The 25,316-nt window shown below is 41.0% G+C and overlaps 2 protein-coding genes across 2 annotated transcripts; both read right to left on the bottom strand.

Moving 5' to 3' along the window:
• Positions 1–33: 33 nt before the first annotated feature.
• tmem39a (transmembrane protein 39A) lies at positions 34–12,591 on the bottom strand. Its single transcript, XM_079340207.1, has 9 exons — positions 12,269–12,591; positions 8,169–8,383; positions 7,758–7,980; positions 7,127–7,210; positions 6,854–7,008; positions 5,150–5,507; positions 4,831–5,018; positions 4,612–4,732; positions 34–3,114 (listed from the first exon to the last, which is right to left on the bottom strand). Exons 2-9 carry the CDS (start codon positions 8,279–8,281, stop codon positions 2,875–2,877), a joined length of 1,482 nt encoding a protein of 493 aa, XP_079196333.1. The 5' UTR covers positions 8,282–8,383; positions 12,269–12,591; the 3' UTR covers positions 34–2,874.
• A 4,229-nt stretch (positions 12,592–16,820) lies between these two features.
• LOC306821279 (uncharacterized protein) lies at positions 16,821–23,244 on the bottom strand. Its single transcript, XM_079339600.1, has 11 exons — positions 23,183–23,244; positions 22,965–23,061; positions 22,152–22,322; positions 21,288–21,437; positions 20,971–21,090; positions 20,663–20,809; positions 19,536–19,658; positions 19,205–19,386; positions 18,053–18,730; positions 17,779–17,934; positions 16,821–17,744 (listed from the first exon to the last, which is right to left on the bottom strand). The coding sequence occupies exons 1-10, from the start codon at positions 23,234–23,236 to the stop codon at positions 17,896–17,898; spliced, it is 1,761 nt and encodes a 586-aa protein (XP_079195726.1). The 5' UTR covers positions 23,237–23,244; the 3' UTR covers positions 16,821–17,744; positions 17,779–17,895.
• Between the last annotated feature and the right edge of the window lie 2,072 nt (positions 23,245–25,316).

Below are 25,316 nucleotides of genomic sequence, written 5' to 3'. Positions count from 1 at the left end.
TCTTTTTTTAAACACCATTTGCTTTATTTTAGAGGGGAAACCTAACACTGTAAAAAGCCGAAATTTGAGGACCAGCTCCTTTGACTTCTCCAGCACGGACACATTCAAAAAAAAAAAAAAAAGAAAAAGAAAAAAGTGGAACAACCAGGAATCTGAAGTTGCACCCTGGGATATGGCACAAAGAAAACAAACCCTGCAACTCACTTTGGTAGCTTTTTTAACTAAGGATACTTAGATTGTCATCATCAGCACCAGTTTAACTGAAAACTTGTCTTGAAGTTTATTTAAGCCTCGATACAAACTAAGTACACTAAGAGCATTATGATCAAGAGAATATAAATTAACATTTTCCCATATGTCATCTTATTTTTCATCCTCAGCTGTGATTACTAAACCAAAAGAAGGTAGGCAGATGGCATTACTTGAACAAAGACTAAACATTCAAGTAGTAACCAGCAGATTTAAGGTAACCTTAGTTTATTCCTCTGTGTGAATAAAATAAGGGCTTGTTAAAAGTTCTGTCAGAGTTAGAAAATTCTGGGTGATCGATTAAGGCTCAATCTACCAACAACAAAACATGCCAAGTTAAGTCAACAGCTACATTCAGTTGAAACCTTCGCTACATTCAAGTGGGAAAAGACAGCCAACAAAAACATAAGCACCAATGAGCTGATTTTGGAGTAGAGTTTGCAAGCAAAGCAGAATGATGGAGGCCTGTTTACGTGTGTATAATCACAGATTCCACACCTCTGTTGAGGCACAGAACAGCAAAGGTAATTCAGTCACATTTATCTCAGAAATACTTTTCTCAGCCTCATTTACATTTCATCTGAAAATCGCCAGGAGCCTTCTGTGAAGCAGCTCGGGAAATTTTAATTCTCAGATATTCTTCTCAAGAGTTTACCTGCTGCTAAAAAAAGGCTTTTCTGCTCAACTTGCATTGATTCTCTCTAAATACTGAACACTAATCCTCAATACTGCCTGAAGTTATGCAGCCACTGCAGATTAGAGCCTGTGAGGAAGAGGTGGACGTTCATGAGGAGGAACTTTGAGAATTAGAGTTTACAGAGTGTAACTGAACAGAAAGGCAACAACATGCAAGGCCACCTGTTTGGAACACACATCTGGTAACAGCACACAGAAACCGATGAGTCCTTCACCTAGAGCAGTCTTCACCCTTTGAGTTTGTCACTATTAAACATCCCCTGCTCTCAGATCCAAATGAGAGAGTGATGACAATAGTGCAGCTTATTTGCAGTGGGGGAAGGGATAGGTCCCATATCCTAATAAAAAGGAAACTTAATCATATGCTGTCTGTGTGATCTTTATTGAATCCCAAAATAAAAGTTAAATAGGTCTCAATCTAATTATGGTTGACGCATTCAGGCAATAAAATAAAATATGACTGGATGACCTTTTCGGACACTAAATCAGTCAAAGATTATCATTAAATACATAAATCTCCTGGGCTCAAAACCGTTTTGACATTTTAAGGTTACTTTAACATCAAAGAGGCCGACTGTGCGTCAATTCCTTTTGTCTTATCCTGGGTGAAGTTTGTTAACACGGCTTCTCTAACTGCCCTCCAGAAAGCCAACGATGTGGGGAAAAAGAAAGGATACTGATAGTAAGTGGATGAGCATAATACAGCATTCACTGTAGAGCAGTAGATAAGAGCACTGAAAGTATTTTTCCTACAGACTGATCTCAGTCAGCTTAAAGGAACTTTCAATAAATTTCTTTTCAAAAGAAAAAAATTCCCCAGTCTGAGCTCCAAAGGAAAATTCTACATCCGGGAAAATACACCCGTGCAATTTCTAGCTGCGATTCAGACTGAAGGATGTATACCACTATGATATCTGCTGAATAAATAAACCACCGTAGGCAGCTGGTTATCTTGCCAATAAACAATGGGAATCAGTGGTTACATAATCTGCCCACCAGCATCTCTCACACTCTCATCAGTGAGTTTACAAAAATCTAAATGAGAGGGAAACAATCTCATTTTTTGGTGTGTTAAATGCCAGCCAATCTCTGAACCAGGAATTGTCACCTACTCAGATTTCAATCATAAGCAAATAATTGGGGCCAAGAAATTGTTGGACACATAACACCCTGTTATACTGCTGTCATTTTAACACTTCCACTTGAATGTAACTGGACACTTCACATGTTTCGGTGTTAAGAGGAGTTGCTGGATAGATTTTGTACCATTGGGCAGAGCCAGGGTACCAGTTACCTGTCTTTGAGCTGGTGTGCTGTGCCGCCATATTTGATGGACAGTTAAATGACAGATCTCCATCTACTGGTTTACACTCTTCCATAAAAGAGAATAAGTGCCTTAAAAAACGTTTGACTCATTCACCAGTGAAACAAAACTGAAGATGTTCAGAGCAGAGTCCTGCATCTCTCTCACTGGTTCTACATTGTAACTTTAAGAGTCTTGGCGAAAAACAGCCTGACCAGTGCCTCATCCACTGCTCTACATCAATCGTCTGGTTAAAGTGACCATCAGAAGTCGCGCCCTCTTGTGATTGGCCACCTGCATTTAAAATGTCTTTGGTGAAAGTTACCTCCTGGCATTCCCCGACTTCTCTGTCGCCTGGCAACAACATAACACAACATGCTAATGTCGTAAGCACGGTAATGCCCGGCGCAACTCAAAATAGTATACAAAATAAAAATATTCTTTTAAATAGGTTTATATAAACATTGCATTAAAAATAGAACCGTATCAAAACAGGATGAGTTCACAGTCTGTCCCTTCGCGTCCGGGTGTGAGCGCCAGTCAACCCTCATGTCCTCCACATTTCTCCCCACCCATCTCCCCTCCACCTGCAGAGTTCATAGGTGTGGTCTCACTGCGAGGAGCTTTTACTGCGCCTTGAGTCCCAAACCGTTAGAGGACAGAGGGTAAGAGTAGGCTTTGCCCAGTACTATGCGGTCCCGCAGCAGTTTGAACAGGACGTAGTAGTTGCAGCAGAGAATAAGGCCCAGAGACAGAGTGTGGTTCCAACGCTCGGAGCGCAGCAGAGAGTATAACTGGTACAAAACCACACTGGACTCGATCCAGATCAGCAGGTTCAGGATCCGCAATGGCTTGTGGAAAAGAAACTAAAAGAAGAAGAAGAAGGAGATAAGATATCTGTAAGATTATAGTGTAGACAGTGAGTAAATGTTTATATTCAGTGATAAATAAGATGAAAACAAAAACAAATGAACCATAAAAAGAAATGCAAAAATAAACAGGTTTATTTTAAGTCGTGCGGAATAAGCTGCAGCCAGACAGGTCTTGCTGGTGAACATCATTGATGGGAGACAAATGTGGATAATATTTGTGTTCACATGTTTAAAAAGCTATCTTCCGTCGGACTGAAGGGGTTAACACAAAAGCAAGAATAAAGGGGTGTGTTAAGGTCGCATGTAGCTTTATTTTTCTCATTAACAGCATTTACCGTTTGTTTTTAAGGAGGAAGAGTTCAGGTTTAAAGCTGCTTCGTTTACTTGGAACAAATTACAAAAAGCTGAAACTCATCGAGCAGCGCTCATTGGGTGCTTTCAAGAGGATTTTAAATGACTATGTATGGATGACATTGACAAACATTTGCTGTCTAAAAGCAGGGTTGGTCATTTTTCTCGAGATTCACTTTCAAAGAAATAAATAAGTCACGTGCTCTGAAAAAGGAAGAAAAAAAATCTGTCATCTGTAGCAGTTTCAATCCGATGAACCAATCATGTCTCCCTGCTCGTTTTCTACCCCTCACGTGCACTAGTCCACACTCTAAGCGTGTCACTGATGGAGTTTCTACTGTCAGCTTACTGATCGTTGGGAACACTGCCTTTAAATGTGTTAAACTATTAGTGTCTAATAATGTATTGTTTGTATGTTTGGCTGCTCGTTGTTTTTGTTTTCTGGTAATTGTTGCCTGTCCTGGCCAGGATACTCTTGGGGGAAAAAAAACAAGTTTCTTTCTTGGTTAAATAAAACAATATGTGGAGTTGAACCAAGTTACACATAAGAAATGATCAGTGTGTTTACTGTGAAAAGGAGAGTTTGTTGAGGCAGAGAAAATGGAGGGTTTGCCAACAAGGACCTTAACATTTTTTTTACAAACAAGCTTATCTTTACATTCAGATATGTTGACTCTTCTTAAAAAGGCATCTTTCCTAAATAGTCCCTGCGGGTTGATAAGATTCTTCTTGCACTTAATTAACCCTGCAATGATTTTTCGGCTTGATCTTGTATTCACAGAGAGAGATCGTTTTAAACTAACGTTTATCTTTCTCGCAGTTTTGAGGTGGATACAGCTCCTCTAAATCGAAGCTTTTCACAAGCTGCTGTGGATATGGCTACACCTCCACACGCAGAAGGATACATCCTGCTTACATCTCTGTGCGATAAAGGTTTCATTCTGTCAATGCTAACAAGAACTGTCTTCATTTCATGTGAGGCTTCATGTTTTTTTTACTCTAATAATCTGAAAGGAGCCAACTTGCAAAACGTTTTGTTGCACTGTGTTGTTTTATATGGAGTCAATGTCTTCAAGGATCTAAAGGACATGTATCTTTGTATTATCAACCACTACTTTCATATAAAGAAAAGCTACTCACATAAAACCTTGCATGGGAAACATCAGAGGGCAGAGCCACGTTATAGGCTCCGACTGCCTTATACAGACTTCGACTGTGTCGTACCAACACGCCCTGAGGCCAAATGGTGCTTTCTGACCACCTGCGAAAAATGACAACACAAAACACCAACAGTTATTTTTATGGCGCTGTATGTGGAAGAAATTATGCACACACACACAAAAAAAAGGAGCCACTCACAAATGCTGAGGTGCGTTGCTATACGAGCCATGCTCCAGTTTCTGCCAGCGGCCCAGGTGAGCCGCAGAGCGATGGAGCAGGTCGCAGTAGCTCGGGGGGAGCAGCTGACTCATGAGCATCACAAACGCATTGATCCACACCATGATCAGATGCTCGCATGACCAGCGCATGTCATAGTACTGGGTGCTCTAGTATAAAGAAAATGAAAATAAGTTAGCAAGACAACAAGCATAGGAAGTGCCGTGGAGATGAAGGACTATGATACTTGACTATAATCAAATCTTAAAAATGGGAGAAGCAACAAGTGACGGATACAAACCTTGACGAAGCAGAGAGGCAGGAAGGCGACGTAGTACGCACTGAACAGCGAGTTGAACAGCACTTCTTTAATTCGCCGGTTGAAGTCACTCTTCAGCTCCTCCACCTCCGCTCTGATCAATTCTGGCGTGTGAGAATGCGTGTGCGGCGGACAGGTGTGTATCGGCATGTGCGGAGGGCTGGAAAACTGCTCTCTGAGGTTCTCCCGTAACAGGAAGAGGAAGTCACGTGGTCTAAAGAACGGCGTCTCTGTCAGGTCGGTCTGCTGGTGGTCGGCTGGATAGTCGCAGTCAGTCGGTGCCGATTGGCTTTTCCCTCCCTCCTGATGGAAGCAACAGAGCGGGACGTACACACCAAATCTGGCGGCGGTTGAGCGAGGACAAAAGAAAAGAGCAGCCAGTTTTACTTTTAAATAATGGCAGATTGAAAACGAGATGCATGATGTGAAAACATCATCCATATTTTAAAAGGAGACAATGAAAGGAGGGTGGGTCTACAGCTTTCACTACCACACAAAACAAACAAAACAACATGCTCACTTTAACGGCCATGCTGTATTAATGGGAATGAGCAGATTAACCACTACATGAATAATTTGTTCCGTTTATCTGGTTCACATAAGAGTGCCATCCCATAGTAACAATCCCATTAGGTCATGAAAAATGATAACCATAAGTAGAGGTTGCTCTTCAATAGTCTGTGTAGGAAGACAATGTTTGGCATGTTGTTCCCTTCTTCACCGTTAACTCTGACGTAGTGCTCATGCACCAAAGAAACACTTTGATGCATGAAGAAAAAGTCTTTTTAACTTGGAAACCAGTCACTGTCAAATCTGAAGAAAAAAAAACTAAACAAAAAAAAAAACGTCCTAATAAAATGTAGCTGACTCCTGTTAAGATGTTTTGCAGTATGAAGAGTATTGTGTGGATCCTCTGTGAATGAATACAATTTGACAGATGGAGCAGCAAATTCCATTTCAAGCAGCCATGGGATTGGCTCCATTCTCTGAATGGGCATTTGAGTTTAAATTTACCTTTGCTTTACACAATGTGCTTTTTGCTTCACTAAACAAACCCTTACTGCCATGTCTGTACACTTCCAAATTTTGGGGCTGAATCGAAAAAGTTCTGCAACTTTTCAGAGCTGACAGTTTGACGGTAACACTCGCTGCAGCAGTGATGACAGAAAGGAAGCAGAGACGTCGCTTCTCTCTCTCAAGCTCCAGCTTTTCATTCTTAACTCGACTTCTGTGTGTGCTTGGCCGAGAACAACAATATGAAGACTGTTTAGGAGAAAAAGTGTGCACCATTTTCTTCACTTGCCCTTTGATGTTATGGCAAGTTTAATGGCCCACCTTTAATGGTTGCCATTCAAAATCGTCATAAAACTATTTGCTTTGTACTTGTGTGAGCATATCCTGGCCTACAGAGTAAGGTTGACCACTTTTTTGATACTGCATACAAATCTCAGTTATTATAATGAAAAACATGGCCAACGTACTACAGCAATTTAGAGTGTGTCGTAGCTGGCCTGCATGTTTCAGTAATTAAAAACAAGAAACAACCCTTAATATGATGCCGTGGACTTGTATTTCGAAAGCCGCATCGATACCATATTTAATTTTTACTGGACTGGTATTGCACTTTAAAATGACAGTATCATGACAACCCTACTATAGAGGTGTTCAAGTGTATCAGAGACTCACGGGTATCCCAGGAAGAGGAGGTTAAGTACTGAGTGGTTCTTGCACAGGTTGACCAGAGTCCAGCAGAGCACCCAGCCACACATGGTGAGCAGGGAGAGCCGGGCTGTGATCAAGACCACGTATCTGAACAGTGATCCACCGCTGCTTTGAGAAACCTGGACGAGATGGAGGACAGAAAAGTTCAAACTTACCACAATAATTCAGAGTTGACCCCCCCCCCCCCCCCACCCCACAGAGGCTGCATGTCACAGAAGGTATTAGCTGGTTATTTACCTCTGAAACTATCGTCCAAACAAGCCTCCGGGCCAACATGACTGTGATAAAGATGGCCAGGTGGTAGTCCATTAGATGGAAGTTCTGAAGAGAGCAGACGTTTTATCAAGTAAACAACGGGAATAACCGATCAACACTTTTCCATGAGGACAATTTTGAACATGATGAACACGAGAATGTGAATGTGTGTTAAGTTTCCAGAGATCCATAATAATAAAAAAAGTCTCACATTGTTGTCAAAAACATCAATCAATCAGGATCAAGACATGGCGGGACATCAGCTTTGTTAACAACAATGGCGGAGGAGACGTGATATGACTCCTTAACATTGTTCTCATGTTTTCACGCTGATATTTCTTTCAATTAAAGCAAATATTAAGCACACAGAGCTATCTAAAACACACCTAACTGACAATACAGAGAGAAGCAGAAATTCACTTTCGTAACCTGGCAACAATCAGCGCTAGTAAGAAGCGCTCTGAAACTGAGGTTGTGAGCCAAAAAGCTCTGTCTGTGGACGCCGGCCCTCAGGATATAAGATGATCACGTTTTGGGGTTTCTAGAATAATTTCAAGTTGCCATAGCAAACAAGCTTTTGAGTGCGAGTGTGTTTGTGTGAGAGTGTTCTTACAAGAGAAGTGGAGGCAGCAGGGTGGCTGTATGGGTACCACCAAACAGTCCTGTAGATGTTTATGTACTGGACAAACAAGGCAACCAGCAAATACAGAAAGAGCAGGAACTCAAACAGCAGGCTGCTGTCCAACGGCAGTTCGGGAATCCTCGAGTGACGGACCGGCTCAGGAGTGATGAGGGCCGAGAGAGGGGGGGCAGACAGACCCACCGAGTTACTGCTTCTGAGAGGGGACAGGAAAAAAGTTCAGTGTGTTTAGAACTAAGTGTAAAAAGACTAAGAGAGGAAACAGAAAATCTGCTAAATGAAAAAGAAAGTTTCTTTTTATTTAAAGGACAAAAAAAATTGTTTGATGATTCAAAAACATCTGCTAATTTCATTTTCTTTTGTTGGAAAATGTTGTTCGCCCACCTGTTCCTGAGGCCTGTACCATTGCTGAGGTTGCCTCCAACCAAAGTCTGCAGGGACGGCAGAGCAGAGCGACTTAGCTGCTGTCTGCTGGGACCCCTGCGGCCTCCTGGCATGTTCGCCAGTTACCGTGGCAACCAGGGATGCCGCCCACCAACCGACAGTCGCTCGGACTCCTCCCCAGTCTCCTCAATAAGCAACCATGTACCACCAGGCCACTGTGGGGGAAACAGAAAGACGAGACTGAGTCAGAAGACGAAGAAAGGAAAACACCTAAAAGAAAAAAAAAAAAAGAAGAAGAAGAAGAGCTGCTCGAAACAAAACCAACAAACTTGAGGTCTGACAAGTGAAAGCAGAGAATCACCCTGGGGTATTTACTTTATGCTGCACAAGTGATAAGTAAACAGGTGTGATGTTCAATAGGATGGATTACCAGCACACAACGCAGACTTTTTTTTTCTGAGCCTGATCCTTTGTTTTTCCTTCTTCACTGAATTGTCTTTTATGTTTTTACTGCTCCATAAAGTCTATTAGTCAATCTGTGTCAGAGCAGAATGGCTCATTATCAGAAAGAAAGAAAGAAAGAAAGAAAATTAGAAATGCTGAAAATATCAGAACAGATCAAGCAGACGTGAGTACCTTTATATATATATATATATATATATATATATATAAAAACACGTGTTCTGCTCTTCTACTGCATGATGCCTGGAGAGAGCATGATTTGATGTCACTTTATGCTCCAGCTGCACAGAATAAACATTTTGATCGGTCTGTTACACTCTAAAAATTGTATCATGTGATTTCCACCTTTACATTTTAAAGTAAGAAAACACATGTTTACCAGTGTTGAATGATCTGGGGTAAAAAGAGCAAACAGCACCAGGGAGGCACTTTGAAAAACCACAACCTTCGTGAAATAACAATTCTGGGTCAATGTGTTTGGTGTAAAAGCAGCTGCACTTAGAAAAGTGACTTTATGAAGGTTTGAAAGTTTAAAAAAAAAAAAAAAAGGTTCCCATCTAGCCCTGCTTGGGCCAGTTCTTATCTAACAGGCGATAGATGAGAGACATGACATGTTAACTTGACATAAAGCAGCATGTCAGTGGCTCATCTGCCAGGGTTTCCCCCGTGAAATTTTTCAGCAGAGATGGTGATCCCTGTGTTTCCTGACACTTGTTTGATGATCAATTTAGTGACTAGATGATCAGCTGCAAACAAAAGGACACAGTCACTGAGCAAATGACATTCATAGAGAAACAGCCTTCATCCTCTTTCTCCTAAATGGTAACATCTCAGTGTTTCAAGAGTAAGATCATGTTTTTATATCTTTCCTGAAGTTGTGTTTATTTCTTTTTTCCTAAAAAAAATATTACACATTTAAAGGATTTCCCATCTGTGACTGTTAACTGCATATCTACTGTATATTTTGGATTGGCACAACAAATCACTTCAACTGTGTTTTCTACAAAGGTGGATGTTGAAACGGTGATGATGACCATATTTTTATACCGACTCATTTGAAGCCTCTGGTTTAGCATTTTGAACGTTCCATCATGATTTTCGGAGGCAGCAGTGATCACATCCTGACATGAGGGTTGACGTGCATTGCTAAGCTTCTATCTTACACGACAGGTTGCTGAGGAAGCCACAAGTCAATCAGATAGATAGATAGATAGATAGATAGATAGATAGATAGATAGATAGATAGATAGATAGATACTTTATTGATCCCGAGGGAAATTCAAGCATTCAACAATCATAAGACAAGCTGGACAGTAAAAGTACGAAATCAACATCATGCTATATTTAAAAATAAATAAATAATAATAAATCAGATATTTTTTTGGTAAATGCTTCAGTGACCCACTGCTGGCCATTGGAGAGAATCCAATTCAACAAAACGTTATTTGTCCCTGGGGAAATTCAAATAAATGAAGAATGAAGACTGAAGAATGCAGGCTTTTCCGAGTTGGCTTAACTTTTCAGACTAAAAGGCTCAGTCCACTTCTTAAACACAGCCTGGGACGACAACTACTTTCATGAACAGCTAACAGATCTTAATGAACATGTCATTAAACATAAGCAGCTGAGGTGATCTCCCAGAGGTTTCACTTTATCAAACTACAAACACAGTCACTTATCAAGAATACTAGTAGAAGCCTCCCTGACTATCCAGTCAAATAATTGCTTAAGAAAGCAAACAGAGCTGTCACCGATCTCCACCTACAGTATCACGTTGGCTGTTTAAAGGCAGTGTGCCTGGTTTAGCTCATGTAGAGATTCAGCCTCCTGGACAGTGTTTTTGAGGCTATGACACATTGTCCCCACTCCCTCATCTTTTAACCTACACGTCTTTGAGGAGTTAACACTGGGCACTCCATGTGTCTGCACTCAGTTTATGAACAATATTTTGCTATTTTCAATAAGTCGAACTGAAGCTAACAAGAGGTCGGCCAGAACCCCGAGATCATGACGCCTCAACGTCTAATCAACTCCAGCTCTACAAGCTGAAATGTATCAGCCCAGTTCATATTCTTGCTGGTGACGATGGGAGTTCGTCACACAGCCCAAACTTGAACTGGTCAAAGCAGGAGGAGTGCCGAGTCCTTCTTTTTGAATCGGTATAAATAAATAAGTCACAATGAAAAACACTGACACACCTGAACCTAACACAGCCTTTAATTAGAGCTTGATTGAATGTCTAGTAAGCTGTCAAACCAGCTACTGTCACAAAGAACATTTCCCTTTCATTGCGTGTCACTCAAAGCGTTTAGTCGGACATGGCCGATGGCACACACGTGATAAAACTAACAAGCCACATGTGGAAGGTTCATTTAAAGCACGAATGAGACTTCTTTACACGATTGAAATACTATGTTTTAGTCCTATCACATATTTTTATGTTAAGCTTTTTTTTTACATACATATCAATGCAAAGTGCTCAACCACAGGGCTGGTTAGTTGTTTTGAATAATAAGATTGTTGATTTTATACACTATCATTTTATTTGATTTTTTATTGTTGATTAATATTTCCAATTAGTTATTAATTAAATATGTCTGAGAAACGGATCAAATTTCACTCCTACTCTAAGCCTATAGTGACATCTTCCTGTGTTTTTTTTTAGTAGTACAGGAAAAAAATTATATATAGTTACATTAAAAGTAAATGAAGCAGAAAAACAAACAATGACATTTTAGAAGCTGGACTCAATGAATCATCGTTTAATTTTAATGAAAATGTGTACTATTTTCTAAAAATAAATAAAGAGATATAAGATTAATGGATTTATGAAGCAAATAGAGCATCAGATGACACTGATGTAAAAAAAAACGTCAGTTGTAGAAGTAAATGAACTCCACAAACTATTGTCTTATTTATCTTATCATCACTGTGCAAATGTAGTCCCACCCGCTTCATCAGAAAGAGACAGAAAGCTAAAACGCAAACAAACCAGAACAAGATAACATCCAACCACTTAACAGCATTTCCTTCAAGCTGATATGTCCTCAAGAAATAGCACGCTCTTTACTGTTAAAATTCAATATTCAACAAAGCTGAATCTTCAACAGGAAACAGACACGCACAAACACGCACGCGCACACCCAAGCACACGCGCGCACACACAAAACGGGAACTGTGTGACACGAGAAATTAACTACTGTGAAAGGTTTGACGGATTATCATAGTTTGAAATTCTGTGGAAGTGCAACACGTTTCTTAGTGTCCCCACTAGTTATTATTATTATCAAAGTAATTATGATGATTATTATTATAGTTATTATTTTTAAAGTGATTAAAAGTGACCAAGATTCAAGAAATGCGTTTATTAAAAAATGCATGTTGTTATGTTGTCTTTTTTATGACTTATATAACTTTTCTGCTGGAAACACATTGTTGGACTTAGTTTGTGCAGACTTGCTAAGACATGCACCAGAAGCTGCCTGACTGAATCATGACATCAGGCAGGGTTCAAACTTAGGAAGCACACTTTGGACAAAGACGATGGAAACAGGATGAAGGATGTTTGCTGCTAGATTTGCAGCACTCTCAATAAAAGCTTGATAGATTAAAAAGCTTCATAAAGCCGTGTTACTCACACAACATCGACAACATACGGGGGGTGAAGTGAACGAGGATGCATCAGTCAGTTGTGTGGTTTCCAGACTGGCGAGTCCAGACAGCACCGAGCATTTCTCCGTCTTCTAGCTTCAATTTCCACGACTGCACCGGTGTGAAGACAAGCTACAGCGGGGCTGACAATGCTGTAGGGTCGCTCTGTCTTCAGCCGACAACATAAAAAGGCTTTAAAAGTTAGCAGTGGGCTACAGGAGCAACAGTGTAAATGCGTTTCACTGAGACCGACGTGGCAAACCCGCACCTCCTCTCAGCGCGACGTCATCAGCGCGCGACTTTAACAAAAGCCTGCACTGCACAGTCGCAGTTTGGAAAACAACGAAGAAATCTTTTAAAAAACTTTTATTGATTTATAATTTTCATAAACTATATGCATATGTTTTAAAATATTATATATATTTTTTAAATCGAATAATAATAATAATACTTGTAAGAATTTTACTTTAATTTAATGGGAACTTAAACTAAAACAACATAAATTGCTAGTCATTCAGTTAGTTGGTAAATAATATCCAGTTTTCCAATGAAGGTTCTAAAACATTTTAGATTAAACCATCAGAGCCTCAGGTTAAAGTTACTGTAGACTACATTTTAAACTAGATTACTGCTGATTAATCAATGAAACGAAATGTCATGACTATAACTTCTGTTCCCTGAAGAAGAGGAACGAGGTACAACACATATAGTATGGGATATCACTCCCCTGTGTGGCCTACTGAAGATGCCTCTAATCACACCTTTTAGGCAGATGATCTGTGGTGACCCATGTGCAGGCGGAGCCAGTTTGTATATTGTACAAATACAAACTGTCATCACAGTCATCCCTCAGTTCAATAGCCGCTCTTCACTGAGCCCAGCTGCGCAGTGGGGCAAAAAAAGTGTTGTAGCTCGTTGCTCTCCTTCAGGGAACAGAAGTTATAGTCAAAACATTTCGTTCCCATTCAGTCGATTCACTCGGTACAACACATATAGTATGGGACATGTATACACGCCCCGCAGAGCAGCCATGAAACCGAATAAAACCTTCAGCACTCTAGTGCATGCTGGACCCAGTAGAAAGAACCGAATGCCACCAAAGGGGCCGTTACATCCAAACGGTAAAACCGAACAAAAGTGTGCGGTGATAACCAACTGGCGGCACAACAAATGTCATTTAAAGATACCCCTTTAAACAAAGCCCATGATGTAGACATGCCCTGGTTGAATGTGCCCTCACACCATGAGGTAACTGAAGACCCCTGCTGTTGTAGGCCAGGGAGATAGCCTCCACAATCCGGTGAGAAAGCCGCTGTTTAGACAGGGCTTTACCCTTGGCTGGATTAGCAAAACAGACAAACAGCTGGTCACACAAACGCACACTCTGCGTGTGGTCTATGTATTTGCGTAGAGCACGAACAGGACACAGGGAATGTAACCTCCTTTGCTCCTCAGACGCAAAAGGAGGGTGGCAAAAGCTCATTATCTCAAAAACCATGGAACTATGGGCTGAAGGAATGACCTTAGGCATATACGCCGCATTTGGGCGTAATGTGACCTTTGAACCATCTGAAGTGAACTGGGTACAAGAGGGATGCACTGATAAAGTATGAAGGTCACCCACTCACTCCTCAATAGGCTCAAATGGGGAACCACAGAGAGCATCCAGCACTAAAGTTAAATCCCATGATGGGATGATAGATTTCACCACAGGCCTCAGCCGGCGAACTCCCTTTAAGAAACGCATGGCAAGTGGGTGCGCACCTGGCGTCACTCCATTGAAGCCAACATGACAGGCTGATATAGCCGCCAAATAAACCTTAATAGTGGAAAAAGTCAGACCTTTATCAAGTTATTCTTGAAGAAAAGTCAAGACTTCCACAATTGAACACTTAAATGGGAGTACATTTCGGTCCTGACACCATTGATCAAATGCCCGCCATTTATAAGCATAAAGGCCTCGAGTGGAAGATGCCCTAGCACTCGGGATTGTTGCCACCACACTTGGGGGCAGACCCTGAGCTATTAAGTTTGACCTTTCAACAGGTAGGCATGCAGCTGCCATAATTCCAGACGTGGATGAATCACTTCCCCGCCTGCTTGTGAGAGGAGGTTTCTGCGTAGAGGAAGCTGCCACAGCTCCGCCGCCAGTAGATTGATTATCTCGGCGTACCATGATTTCGCTGGCCGCCAAGGGGCCACCAGAATCAGAGACAGACCCTGATGACGCACCCTCTCCAACACAGGCAGTATCATTTCCACTGGGGGAAACGCATACAGAAGCGTGCCAGGCCATGGGTGCGCCAGCGCATCCATTCCCAGAGGTGCAGAGTGTCTGTTATGGAAAAAAAACAGCGGGCAGTGGGCGTTCAAAGAGTACCACCTCTGCCCTGCCAAAGCGATTCCATATCTGAGCCACTACCAAAGGATGCAACCTCCACTCTCTCACAAGAGGGCCTCCTCTGGAGAGAAGGTCTGCTTCAGGTTCAGGCATCCTGGCACAAGTGGCTCTCAGAGGCAGAAAATGAACACTGCACCACAGCAACAGCGAGTGAGACAGTTTTAGCAGGGGAAGTGACCGTGTCCCTCCCTGCTTGTTTATGTGAGAGACCACTGTTGTGTTGTCTGTCCTGATCAGAACATGTTGGCGCACTAGCACAGAACGAAAGTACTTCAGTGCCAAGGTCGCTAGCAGCTCCAGATAATTTATGTGAAGCTTGCTTTGTACTGAGGTCCAGAGTCCTCTCACCGATGCTCCGTCGCACATAGCCCCCCATCCCATCAGGGATGCATCTGTGGACACCACCTTGCGAAAAGACACCCTTCCTATCGGGGAGCCCTGGCTTAGTAACCCGGGTTCCCTCCAAGGGTGAAGAGCCATCATGCAAGACGAAGTTATCGTCAGCTTCCGCTGGAGGTGACGCTGCGGACACAGCCGGTGCTCACAACCGCAGTTTTCCCCAGCACTTTTTCCACAAAGGTCACCTGCCTCTCCAGGGTTGAATGCCGGAGCTGGCGACAAAACGCACAAGTCTCGGGCTCCGCCAACGCTCTCCTGGCGTGGACAATCCCCAGGCAGACGGGACATGCTACGTGCTGTTCCTTGTCGTGCAAAGAGAAGCCGCACCCCTGAGGACAGGGGCGAACAGAAGACTTCTTCTTTGCTTTAGCCTTCGTGTTCATCCCGAAACACGCAAGGTTGTAGACCCAAAATTAGCGCTCTGTGGGTAGCAGCAGCAGCCGCAAACACCGAGAGGGGCAGTTGAGCTCATTTCAGGCTGGTAGTAGCCAAAGCAGAGACAGAGCTAACTAGCAGCAGCTTGTTAGTTCTACTCGGTAGAGGTGTTCTTAGCGAGGTGAAGAGCGTAAGAACTGAGGGATGACTGTGATGACAGTTGTATTTATGTGAGGCTCCGCCTGCACATGCGTCATCACAGATCATCTGCCTAAAAGGCGTGATTAGAGGTGTCTTCAGTAGGCCACACGGGGGCATGATATCCCATACTATGTGTTTTACTGAGTGAATCGACTGAAAGGGAACAGCACAACATCCAGGAGATTCAAGAAGGAAAGAAATATAAAACAAACATCACACTTACAATGCATTTGAAGGAGTGCCTATAAAATCTAGAAGGAGTTTCTTTGACTGGTCTTCTCATAATCCGCCTGTGGGTGTTGATGAATCTGATTGTCATTTTGTTTGTTCAGGCTTCTAAAAAAGCAACGTTTAGAGGTTGCAACCAGCCAACAATTGCCATTTTGCTTGAGAAAAAAAAACACAAGTCAATAAATTATTGATATTGTGCTAGGCTCATTCTGTGTTGATTGACTTATCAATAATTCAACTAATCCTTTCAGCTTTCTACTTGGAAATATTAGAATTTACTGTAAATCAGACATCACATCTTGTGATACTCTGACTTTCAAAAGGATTATGACAGTAACATCTGTAAAAGGTGGACAATTACTTCAAATCCTCCTTAATAGAGCTTTAAAATTATGAATGTTGACATTTTTCTAAACGTTGAGTTTATTAACAAAAACGTATTTTGTCCATGTTTATCTGCTTTTGATTCATATTCTTCATAGCTGAATCGTATAAAACACAATATCCAGTGAAGTTGTTTAATTTTACATACACTTGGCAGATCTCTCTCGAGTTTGATTATATTTGGTCATAATTTCTAATAAAGTACTAACATGTGTTGTGTTTAATGATTGTGTATCATACTGTGGTTTAATTGAAAAGGAACGGTGGTCTCTCAGTGTTAGTTAACAGTAGATCTAGGAGACCACTATTGCAACAGTTAAACTTAAGGGAGAATTAAAACCGAAGTATAATTCTTTTGTTGACTAAAATTGTGAAAATGAACAAATAACTCCTTCACTTGATTAAAAAGAAGAAAAAAAAACTTCTTCAGGTCCACTAAGCGTTGGCTCAAATATTTATAATACTGTCCTGTCCTGTGTTTATGTCATCTGAGTCTGTTTGGAGAAGAATCATTCAATTGATGAAAATTGGAATAAGAACAGTAAACCTTTTTTTAAACCCAAAAGGTAAAATGTTTATTACAAACGCATACTTACTGTACAGTGTGAAACAAAACATAAAAAGAAAGAAAAAAAAGAATAATTGAAAAAAGGCTCAACCTTATAAGTGTAAGTGACCTTATGTTTAATGTGCATTTGTTTTTTCCATAACCAAAATCTTTGGGGGCGCAGAGATCAGGTAGTTGACCTGTAGAACTGTACAGAGAAGCAAATACTCTAACATTTACATATTGTGGTATTGAATAAAAAAAAATATGGAAAAGATACAAATTTGTTCCTGTAACAATGTGGACATGACTTCATACCCAACAATACGTCAGAATCCTTTAAATTACTTATTTACACAAAGTTTATAGTAGGCCAGTGTTAACACTTTATTCATCTTATGTACAAAGCTGATCTTATCTAAATCTATCCACACAGAGGCTCATGGCACACGCCTTTTCCTTCAAAACATTAAAGCAATACATTAAAGTCACTTTAACATGTCCATGAGATGTGTAAAGCTAAACACTACATTCACCGTTTACAAGACTCCATTTATATTTCTCTGGGTTTTAAGTAGTTGTAGGCGAATGCCACTGAACTCGTCATTTGTTTACTGGCCATGACAGTGTTTTCTGCACTTTTGTTTATGGCTTCATCAAATGTAAAAAAAAAAAAAAAAAAACTGCATTACTGAAAAACAAAGACTGCCTAAAGTCTATTCTAAAACCATGAATAAAATAATTAAAATGCTCAAATTGCCTCAGATTATTTTTCATTACAGTGATGAACCAGCAGAGGGTGATATTATCCCACAAATCTGATCAGCAGTCACAGTAAAGGTCTTTTCAATTGAGGTCATTTTAAAACATCCAAGCCAAAGACTTCTTTATCCGCATCAAACATTATCACCTGCACACCTTAAATCTTATACTTCATAAATCCTTCTGCCAGCTTTCACTAATCCAGAGAGTAACAAAAGAGCACTTTCATGATTCATTTCAACATTTACCAGTTCTATTGAGGTGTGTTTGTTCTCTGACAGAGAGATCACAGGGCGTTTCACAGCTGGAGAGGCTCAGATGACGACGCTGGTGCCACTGCGAGAACTCTTGTCCTGAGAGAGACATACCAACTTTAGATCACTGCTTAGTCAAGACGGGATGATTTTGTGTGCATTTGTCTGGATGCAAGTGCATAAGAGTGTCTATAGATTAAAGCTGTGTGTGTCTTACAGAGTAGCGTCCGTTCCTTCGTGCTCCTGGTTTCTGTCCCGGTTCGTACTCAGAGTAGCTTGGAGGTTTTTCACCCCATCCTCCCCCTCCAGCTCTTCTTCCTCCTCTCCGACTGCTGCCCTCATCGTCAGAGCTCCAGGACCCTCTCCTCGAGTGACGGGAGGCTGGGGGAGAGTAGTTTCCTCTAGACCTGCTGTCAAACAGATCATCCCTGGACCGGGAACGGGGTCGATCCATGCCTCGTGTCCCATTGCGACTGCGTCCATCCAGTGACTCCTCGCTGTAACTCCTGGGAATACCTCTGGACCGGGAGGGTGAAGGGTATCGTCTGGCAGCTGCTCCTCGGTCAGGACGTCCGAACCCACTGCGGCTGCTCTCGCTGGAGCTTGGGGGGCGAGTCTTGGGAGCAGGTGGTGGAATTCTGCCCTGCTCTCTTATTGGCGGAAGTGTGATGACACGGCGCTCCATTGGGCCGTCATCAAGGGCGGAGATCATGCTGGGGGGTCCGGGGGAAAATGGTACATTGGGGTGCATGGGCTGCATAGGAGGTGGCATCTGTTGTAGGTGTTGGGGGGGAGGTGGCATCTGCTGTAGGTGCTGGGGGGGAGGTGGCATCTGCTGTAGGTGCTGGGGGGGAGGTGGCATCTGCTGTAGGTGCTGGGGGGGAGGTGGCTGGGACTGAGAAAACAAAGTGAAGTTTAAACAAACTGAAGAAATACACTATACTCAATTTGACCTTTTCAGTTAAGTTCAAGTTTGACACCAGGTCCCGTTTATGTGGTCACTTTAATACAAAGAATCTTCAATTTATCATTTTTGCACCATCTGGAAAAAAAACACAATCACAGCCCTGGCAAACAGATAAACTACAGGCCACTTTTTCCACAAATGAAGAGAAATGGTGAGAACAGAGCTTGGAAGTCAAGTCAATCACGTCTTCTTTTAGTCACTGATACTTTGGTTTAGCCACTGCCTTGGAAAGGACTTCTACAACAGTACATCTAAGTGTACTACAGGATATTTTATATTAAATAAATTTCTTTCTTTAAATACATATCTATTTACACACTAGTAAAAGTAAATAGGATCACATTGACTTATAAACAGGAAAAAATAATCTGATGCTCTTTGTTTACAGTAAATAGAACCTACCTGCAGCAGAGGACTGGTCATGTCCATCCCCCTCACCTGGCTCTCCAGGTAATCAAGCATTTGATTTGTGTTGGCGGGGGTGTGGTTGCCACGGACACTGGGAGGGGGCATGCTGTAAGCTGATGATTGAGGAGGAGGGAGGGGCATTGGTTTCATGGGGAAGCTTTTTCCTGAAACAGATCCTGGAGAGACAACGAAAAGAAACAAAACAAATTCAGGCGATACGTTATTGTTGGTGAAGATTCACCAGTAGGTCTTCAGATATCAAACCCTCAATTTACTCATCACTGTTTGCTGTGTAGGAGGATTACGTGATTGTGTGTCTGTATACCTGCGTAGAGCAGTGGGTTCATCTGGGAGGAGGCGTGGCTCATTGGTCCATACACTGGCTGTCCTCTGGCCCAGGGAGCCATCGCCCTCTGTGCCTCTTTCATCATGCGATGCTGCATGATCGCTGAAAGAAAAGATTTGCACATCTTTTACTATCAATGACTGTGGCTGGTACGTTTTGTAAGATTTATATACTTAGTGTACAAAACATACACTATACTGTACAAAGAGAGATCTGCTTCACAGCATCTCCCTAAAGGACTGGATACAACATTTTCCTGTTCTGTCCATATTAGTACTTGGAAAGCGATCTGCATATTCCCAACTATCAGCCTTTGTTTTCTTTTTGCTTTAATTTCTTCTGCTCCCATACTCCCATTAATAGATGGCTTCCTAATTTATTATCAGTATCACAGATTGATATTACACTCAGCAGTCTCTGTTTGGAGTAAAAATACAGTCTAAAAGAGAACCTCATGAAGCTCCATAATTACTTTCTGTTCATTTTTTTGAGCTGATCTCAAGTGCAGAAGTAATCACTCCAAGATGAGATATTAAAATTATTACCTTTAACAAAGCAGCTGCTCAGAATTTCATATTAACTTCAGTGAATCTTGAAACTGAATTCTATTACCTTAGTTAATCATGATATGGAGATCTTTTCAGAGTACTCAAGGCAGAGATCATAAACATTTTAAGAGGCAAATTTAAGCACTTTTCATGCAGTTTTAATCAAAAAGTAACAAAAAGGTTGCTTATATAACTACGTATCACAGCAAATAAGTAAAGCAGTCACCATCTTAAGCTGGTTTATTCTGGCTGCAAAAAAGAAAGACAGTATATTCATACCCGAGGCAATAAATCTAGCTCTTTTAACTTTCTGGGGTGGAAAAATGTGACAACATGACATTTCACTTCCAATCTTCAAAGCTTTTTGGTTGTAAGGTATACTACACGTGAATATTATTTTAACACAGACACAACTATGGGAAAAGGCAAGTGGTCTTTCCACTTTCCTTGTTGAGTCATGCTGTAGGATATAAATGAAATGCTTGATGTGACTGATGTAAGAGCCGCTTTAAAGCACCAAAGAGAGAATAATTAGCCTGAATGCCATCTGCTTTTTACCTTTCTCGGGACAGCAGCATTGCTGAGGGCAGCACGGACAGCGTACGTAGCAACAGCATTTCTGAGGGCAGCACTGGCAGCAGCAGATACAGAAGAGGAGGATGAGGAGGAGGGCACCGATGATGATGAACAACACTGTCAGCCAGTCTGAGAGGGGAAAAGAGGATAAACAATTGTGAGCCAAATCATAGGACAATGGCCCACGTGTAGATGTGTATACATTTACAGAAGGAGCGTTTGAAAAAAGAGGCTCCACTATAATCAGTAAGAGTTTTTTGGATTATTTATTTTTTTGATTTCTTTCTTACGGTAAACGATCAGTTTGACTTCTTTGTCAGAGTCTCCAGATGTGTCCCCAGCAGCATCGACAGAGCAGAAGTACACCCCATTATCCCACCACATCACCTCAGTGATCACCAAGTCTGCACCTATTCAAACACATACACAGGTTCCTCTTAGTTTGACAGCCTTCAAGTCACATTCAAAGCAATTTTTAATACAAATCTTTTGACTCTTTGTACTGAGATAGAGCCCTCGTCATAAGACCCTCAGTGATATGTCATTCTAGTCACATCTTATTCAATACCGCTAATGTTTGGAACAAACTGTGTTTGTGTAAACTCACTGTTTTGGATGGTGATCCTTCGTTCACGGTACTCTGGTCCGAGCGTCGGCTCACTGTTTCCTCTCTTCTGGATCACAGTTCGCACCGTCCGCTGTCGATCTGGACAGTCATTCGACGGGTCTTGTCCCAACTGCAGTGAAGACTGGTATGCTATAAAACAAGAGCGAAGAGTTCATTTAAACAATAACTCTGAATGTTTATATCATATCCACACCTTCTATGCCAGATCTGTAGGCTATGTCTATTATAAAGATGAAAGAATCTTGATTCATGCTCCAGCTGCATGGGCATGATAATTTGACGTTTGTGTTTCTGCAGAAGGTGTGCAATTGTCAGCCGAGAAAGATGCTCACTGGGGAAAAAAAAAAAATCCAAAACATGAACAATAGATAAAATTCATCTATTTAAATGTGTCTGTAAATAGTGCACATGTGCAGGGCAGAAAAGGATTCACAGCAGAATGTATCAAAAAAGGCTGAAGACAAACAGGCGTCTAAGTCCACAAGCCTGATGTCCAGATTTATCTGTGGAGCCATGTGCCTGAACACATTGTCACACATTGTCATTTACAAAGATGCCTTGACCCACAAATTCTGTGTTAATCATTGGTTTAAGTATATTTGGAGAGCCTTGGTCAAAAAACATCTTAAATCTTGGTAACTAAGAGTAGATTTATTATCAAAGTTGTGCTGAATGAATCATGGATGTTTTTTTCATTCCAGCACTGAAGAAAACTAGTGAAGAATAAAACAGTACACGTGTCCCATAGAAAGTTAGGCGTTCATGTCACCTCTGTCAGCATGAAAGAAAAGTGTCTGACAATGCATCTTCTTTCTCTCCATTTTGTTCTCTTTTGTGTCCTACCTGTGGAGTAATACTCCAGCACAGGGTCCTTGCAGAAGGACTTGAACCTCCAGGTGACCAGGACATCTTGGATGTTTGCAGAGGTAGAATAGTCACAGCGGAGGATCACCGAGGCAAATAGGGCTGTGCTGCGCTCCTGCTGGGGGACATTCACCTGAATACACAATGAGACTGTGGAGAGAGATTTCAAACAGATGGTTCAACAGCAGAATTGTGTATTTGTGAAGAATAAATAGAGTTAACACGTGCTGTAAAAGATGCATGCTTTAGAGAAACACGAGATGATGTGTATTTCCAAAATTACGGTAAAAGTTAAACAATGTGTGAGAGGGGTTTTTTTCTCAACTAGTAGTACTGAGGAGTTCATTTCATTGTGGCAGAACCAGAAAAACAGGAGTCACAGACAAAGACACAGGAAATGGCTTACTGTGAAACTACCAGGCACACATTCATCCACTGGAATGAAACCAGTTGAGTTTAACTGTCTACAGTTTAATAATGCACAACAAGAAAAATAAACCAGCTAAAAAAAATAAAGTCCTCCAATCATAGAAACTATATGAATGAAGAATAACAATTTAAAATTAAACCATTCAAAAGGAGCACATTTTAAGCCTTTACTGGACTCGGGTTACACACTTCATGTTGATGTTACAACATGAATCTTCGAGTCAAATAAACACAACCTGTCATGTGACCGATACCTCCGGTCCGCTCCGGCCTAAACGATTTAAAACAATAATAAAATAATAAATCGGTTTTTTGTGTCTTTTTAAACGACATGATACCAGTATGTAAAGACAATGAAATTACCTTTTAGAAGCGACAACAGGAGTATCGCAGCAGGTAGTCTCCTCATGATGACGAAACAAACACACCTGTGATTAAACTTGTGAAACAAATCTCCCCGCTGAAAAGTTGATAAAAATGCAGAAAAGAAACAAAATAAAGTAACCGGCCGTAATTTTCCTCTGAACCTACAAACAACTGTTCATTGTTTCGTCTTGTGTGTCTGCCTGAACAGTATCTACCTGAGACTGAGGCTGTCGTCTTAGGCCACACCCCGAAACAGGTGCATTCATCATGACGTCACCACGTGAACACAAATCCCCGGGGGCACGTTAAAACCATAGACTGTAAAAATAAAACTATACAGCATTATATTTCACTGTAACCAAAACAACTTCTTATAAGGAGGATTTCTTAAGGCCTCACTGTAAATCACTAGGGTGCTAAATCCTAGGCTAGTTGTAATTCTAACAACAATAAAAGGTAGGCTAATATGGAAACAACAGTGATGTGAGGCTTTCATACAGATTATTTTTTTAAAATGAGACCAACAACACGTTTCTGAGTTTATCTGTAGTGTATTGTAAACTTTATTTACCGTGAAATTTAAAGCATTCAATTTAAAAAAGTTGTTTCAGTTGTATCACATTTTTTGTTGTTTTAAGTGGTTTAGTTCTGAGGGGGGAAAGCTTTATCTACATCTCTACAGATAGGCTACCTGTGATCTGTAATTTGTCTTGTTGGGACAGTTTGTGAGTAAGTGCATGTTGATTTAAAGGTTTATAATAAAGGTTAACACTAATGCATAGAACAGCTGCCAAAAATCACCAAAATAAAGCTGGACTAAAGAGGGATTGTCTACATTTTTAAAATGCACTCTATATGCTGTTGACAGATGCCTTTTAAAGTTGTCTTGAACGGTCTTTGATAATGTCAACGGCCTGAAGGCAGCACAACTTTGTGACCCAATAGACAAGAGGCAGTCTGTTACTTGACAAACTCAATAAATGGCTGTCACTCTCAACTTTTATCACCAGAGGTCAGCCTAGACTCAAGGCAACGGTTTCTATTTCAGTCTGAATCTTGATTTTTTTTATGGCAAATATCACACAAAGCTGTTGATTCCCTGGAGAAGTTACTTCAAAATGTGTAAATGTGTCCATCTTCATAAGCATAAGCCCATGAGGTGCTCATAAATGTCATTCCTTTTGATTTTGGCTGAAGAATTTCTTCAAGTCCTTTTAATTGCCAAAGACTGTTTTCTTCAGAGCTCACCCACTCTGCACCTGAGGCCCTTCAACATTTATTTCCTTGTATCCTGCCAAAATCCACTCTGTCTTCCCCTCTTATTCTCCCTCACATCCTGTGCTTTAGCCGAGGCCTTCTGGCACAAAGCCTTCTTCCCCCAACATTCAATTTGACTGAGTACCAGTCGAGTAGGCTACACGTATATCCACACACATAATGTGATTACTCTTTCTTCCAGGAGCCATAGTTCGCTGAAGGCAAAGGGATGAAAAACAATGTAAAAAGATTACCATAGACCTTCATGAATTAGATTTTATTTTTTTTTACCTTTCAAAACTGATTGGTTAATTTGTGTCTCATTGTGCATTTCAAAAGTCTATATATTCGGTCTTGAGCTATAAGAAACCGTCTAAGTACCTTTGTTTTATTAGGCAGTGGATTTTCTATTTTTTTGTATTTATGATGTTTTTCTTTGTGTATCTGTCTTAACACCTGCTGCAGATTAATTTTCCTTCTGGATAATAATCAAGTCAAAGAATGTCTGCACTGATTTCAGCAGTTGTATAGTTTAAGCACTGTGTGTGGTGGCAGATTTTTAACTCTACTTTTCCAGTGGCAGAAAGCCCACTAAAGACACCAGCCTGTTATTATTTCAGGTAAGCCCCACCCACATCTCTCTGCTTTAAGGGGATGTCATGTTTTCCTGCTAATGCTTCTGCAAAACTCAGGAGGGAGTAGCTAAACAACATTCCTGACATACTGTTCAGCTGTGAGCGGTCACTGTCTCAGCCGATCCTCCCATCACAAACATGAACTCAGACACAAAAAACAACTGGAAGAAGATGATACAACCCAAAAGTTCCTCGCAGGAGGTTTAAATGAAGACTAGAATGCTATCAGTAAAATAGCTTGTTAGCAGAATAAGTAAACAAACAAGGTTTTTTAAAAATGTGGATCATTTTGAAATAAATCTGTGTCATTATTACGACCAAATCTTACTTGTTAAGAACATGGAGCATTTTACAATTTTGTCGTTCAGGTTTTAGTTTCTCCAAACTGGATTTGGCCCTTTTTATTAACAAATATAATATGGCTGAAAGTGTTACGAAAAATGATTTATGTGGCTGA

Source organism: Symphodus melops (genome assembly GCF_947650265.1).
Source record: "Symphodus melops genome assembly, chromosome: 3".
NCBI lineage: Eukaryota > Metazoa > Chordata > Actinopteri > Labriformes > Labridae > Symphodus > Symphodus melops.
Note: the sequence above shows the minus strand (reverse complement) of the source record. Positions and strands in the feature narration are given on the sequence as shown.

Coding starts and splice junctions, on each gene's coding strand:
- LOC306821279 (XM_079339600.1), bottom strand. CDS start 23,236: ATGATGAATGCACCTGTTTCGGGGTGTGGCCTAAGACGACAGCCTCAG. Junction 21,091..21,287: donor AAGGATCACCATCCAAAACA/GTGAGTTTACAC, acceptor GTGTTTGAATAG/GTGCAGACTTGGTGATCACT. Junction 18,731..19,204: donor TGACCAGTCCTCTGCTGCAG/GTAGGTTCTATT, acceptor TTGTTTTCTCAG/TCCCAGCCACCTCCCCCCCA.
- tmem39a (XM_079340207.1), bottom strand. CDS start 8,281: ATGCCAGGAGGCCGCAGGGGTCCCAGCAGACAGCAGCTAAGTCGCTCT. Junction 7,981..8,168: donor GGTACAGGCCTCAGGAACAG/GTGGGCGAACAA, acceptor GTCCCCTCTCAG/AAGCAGTAACTCGGTGGGTC. Junction 3,115..4,611: donor TTTCCCATGCAAGGTTTTAT/GTGAGTAGCTTT, acceptor TTCTTCTTTTAG/TTTCTTTTCCACAAGCCATT.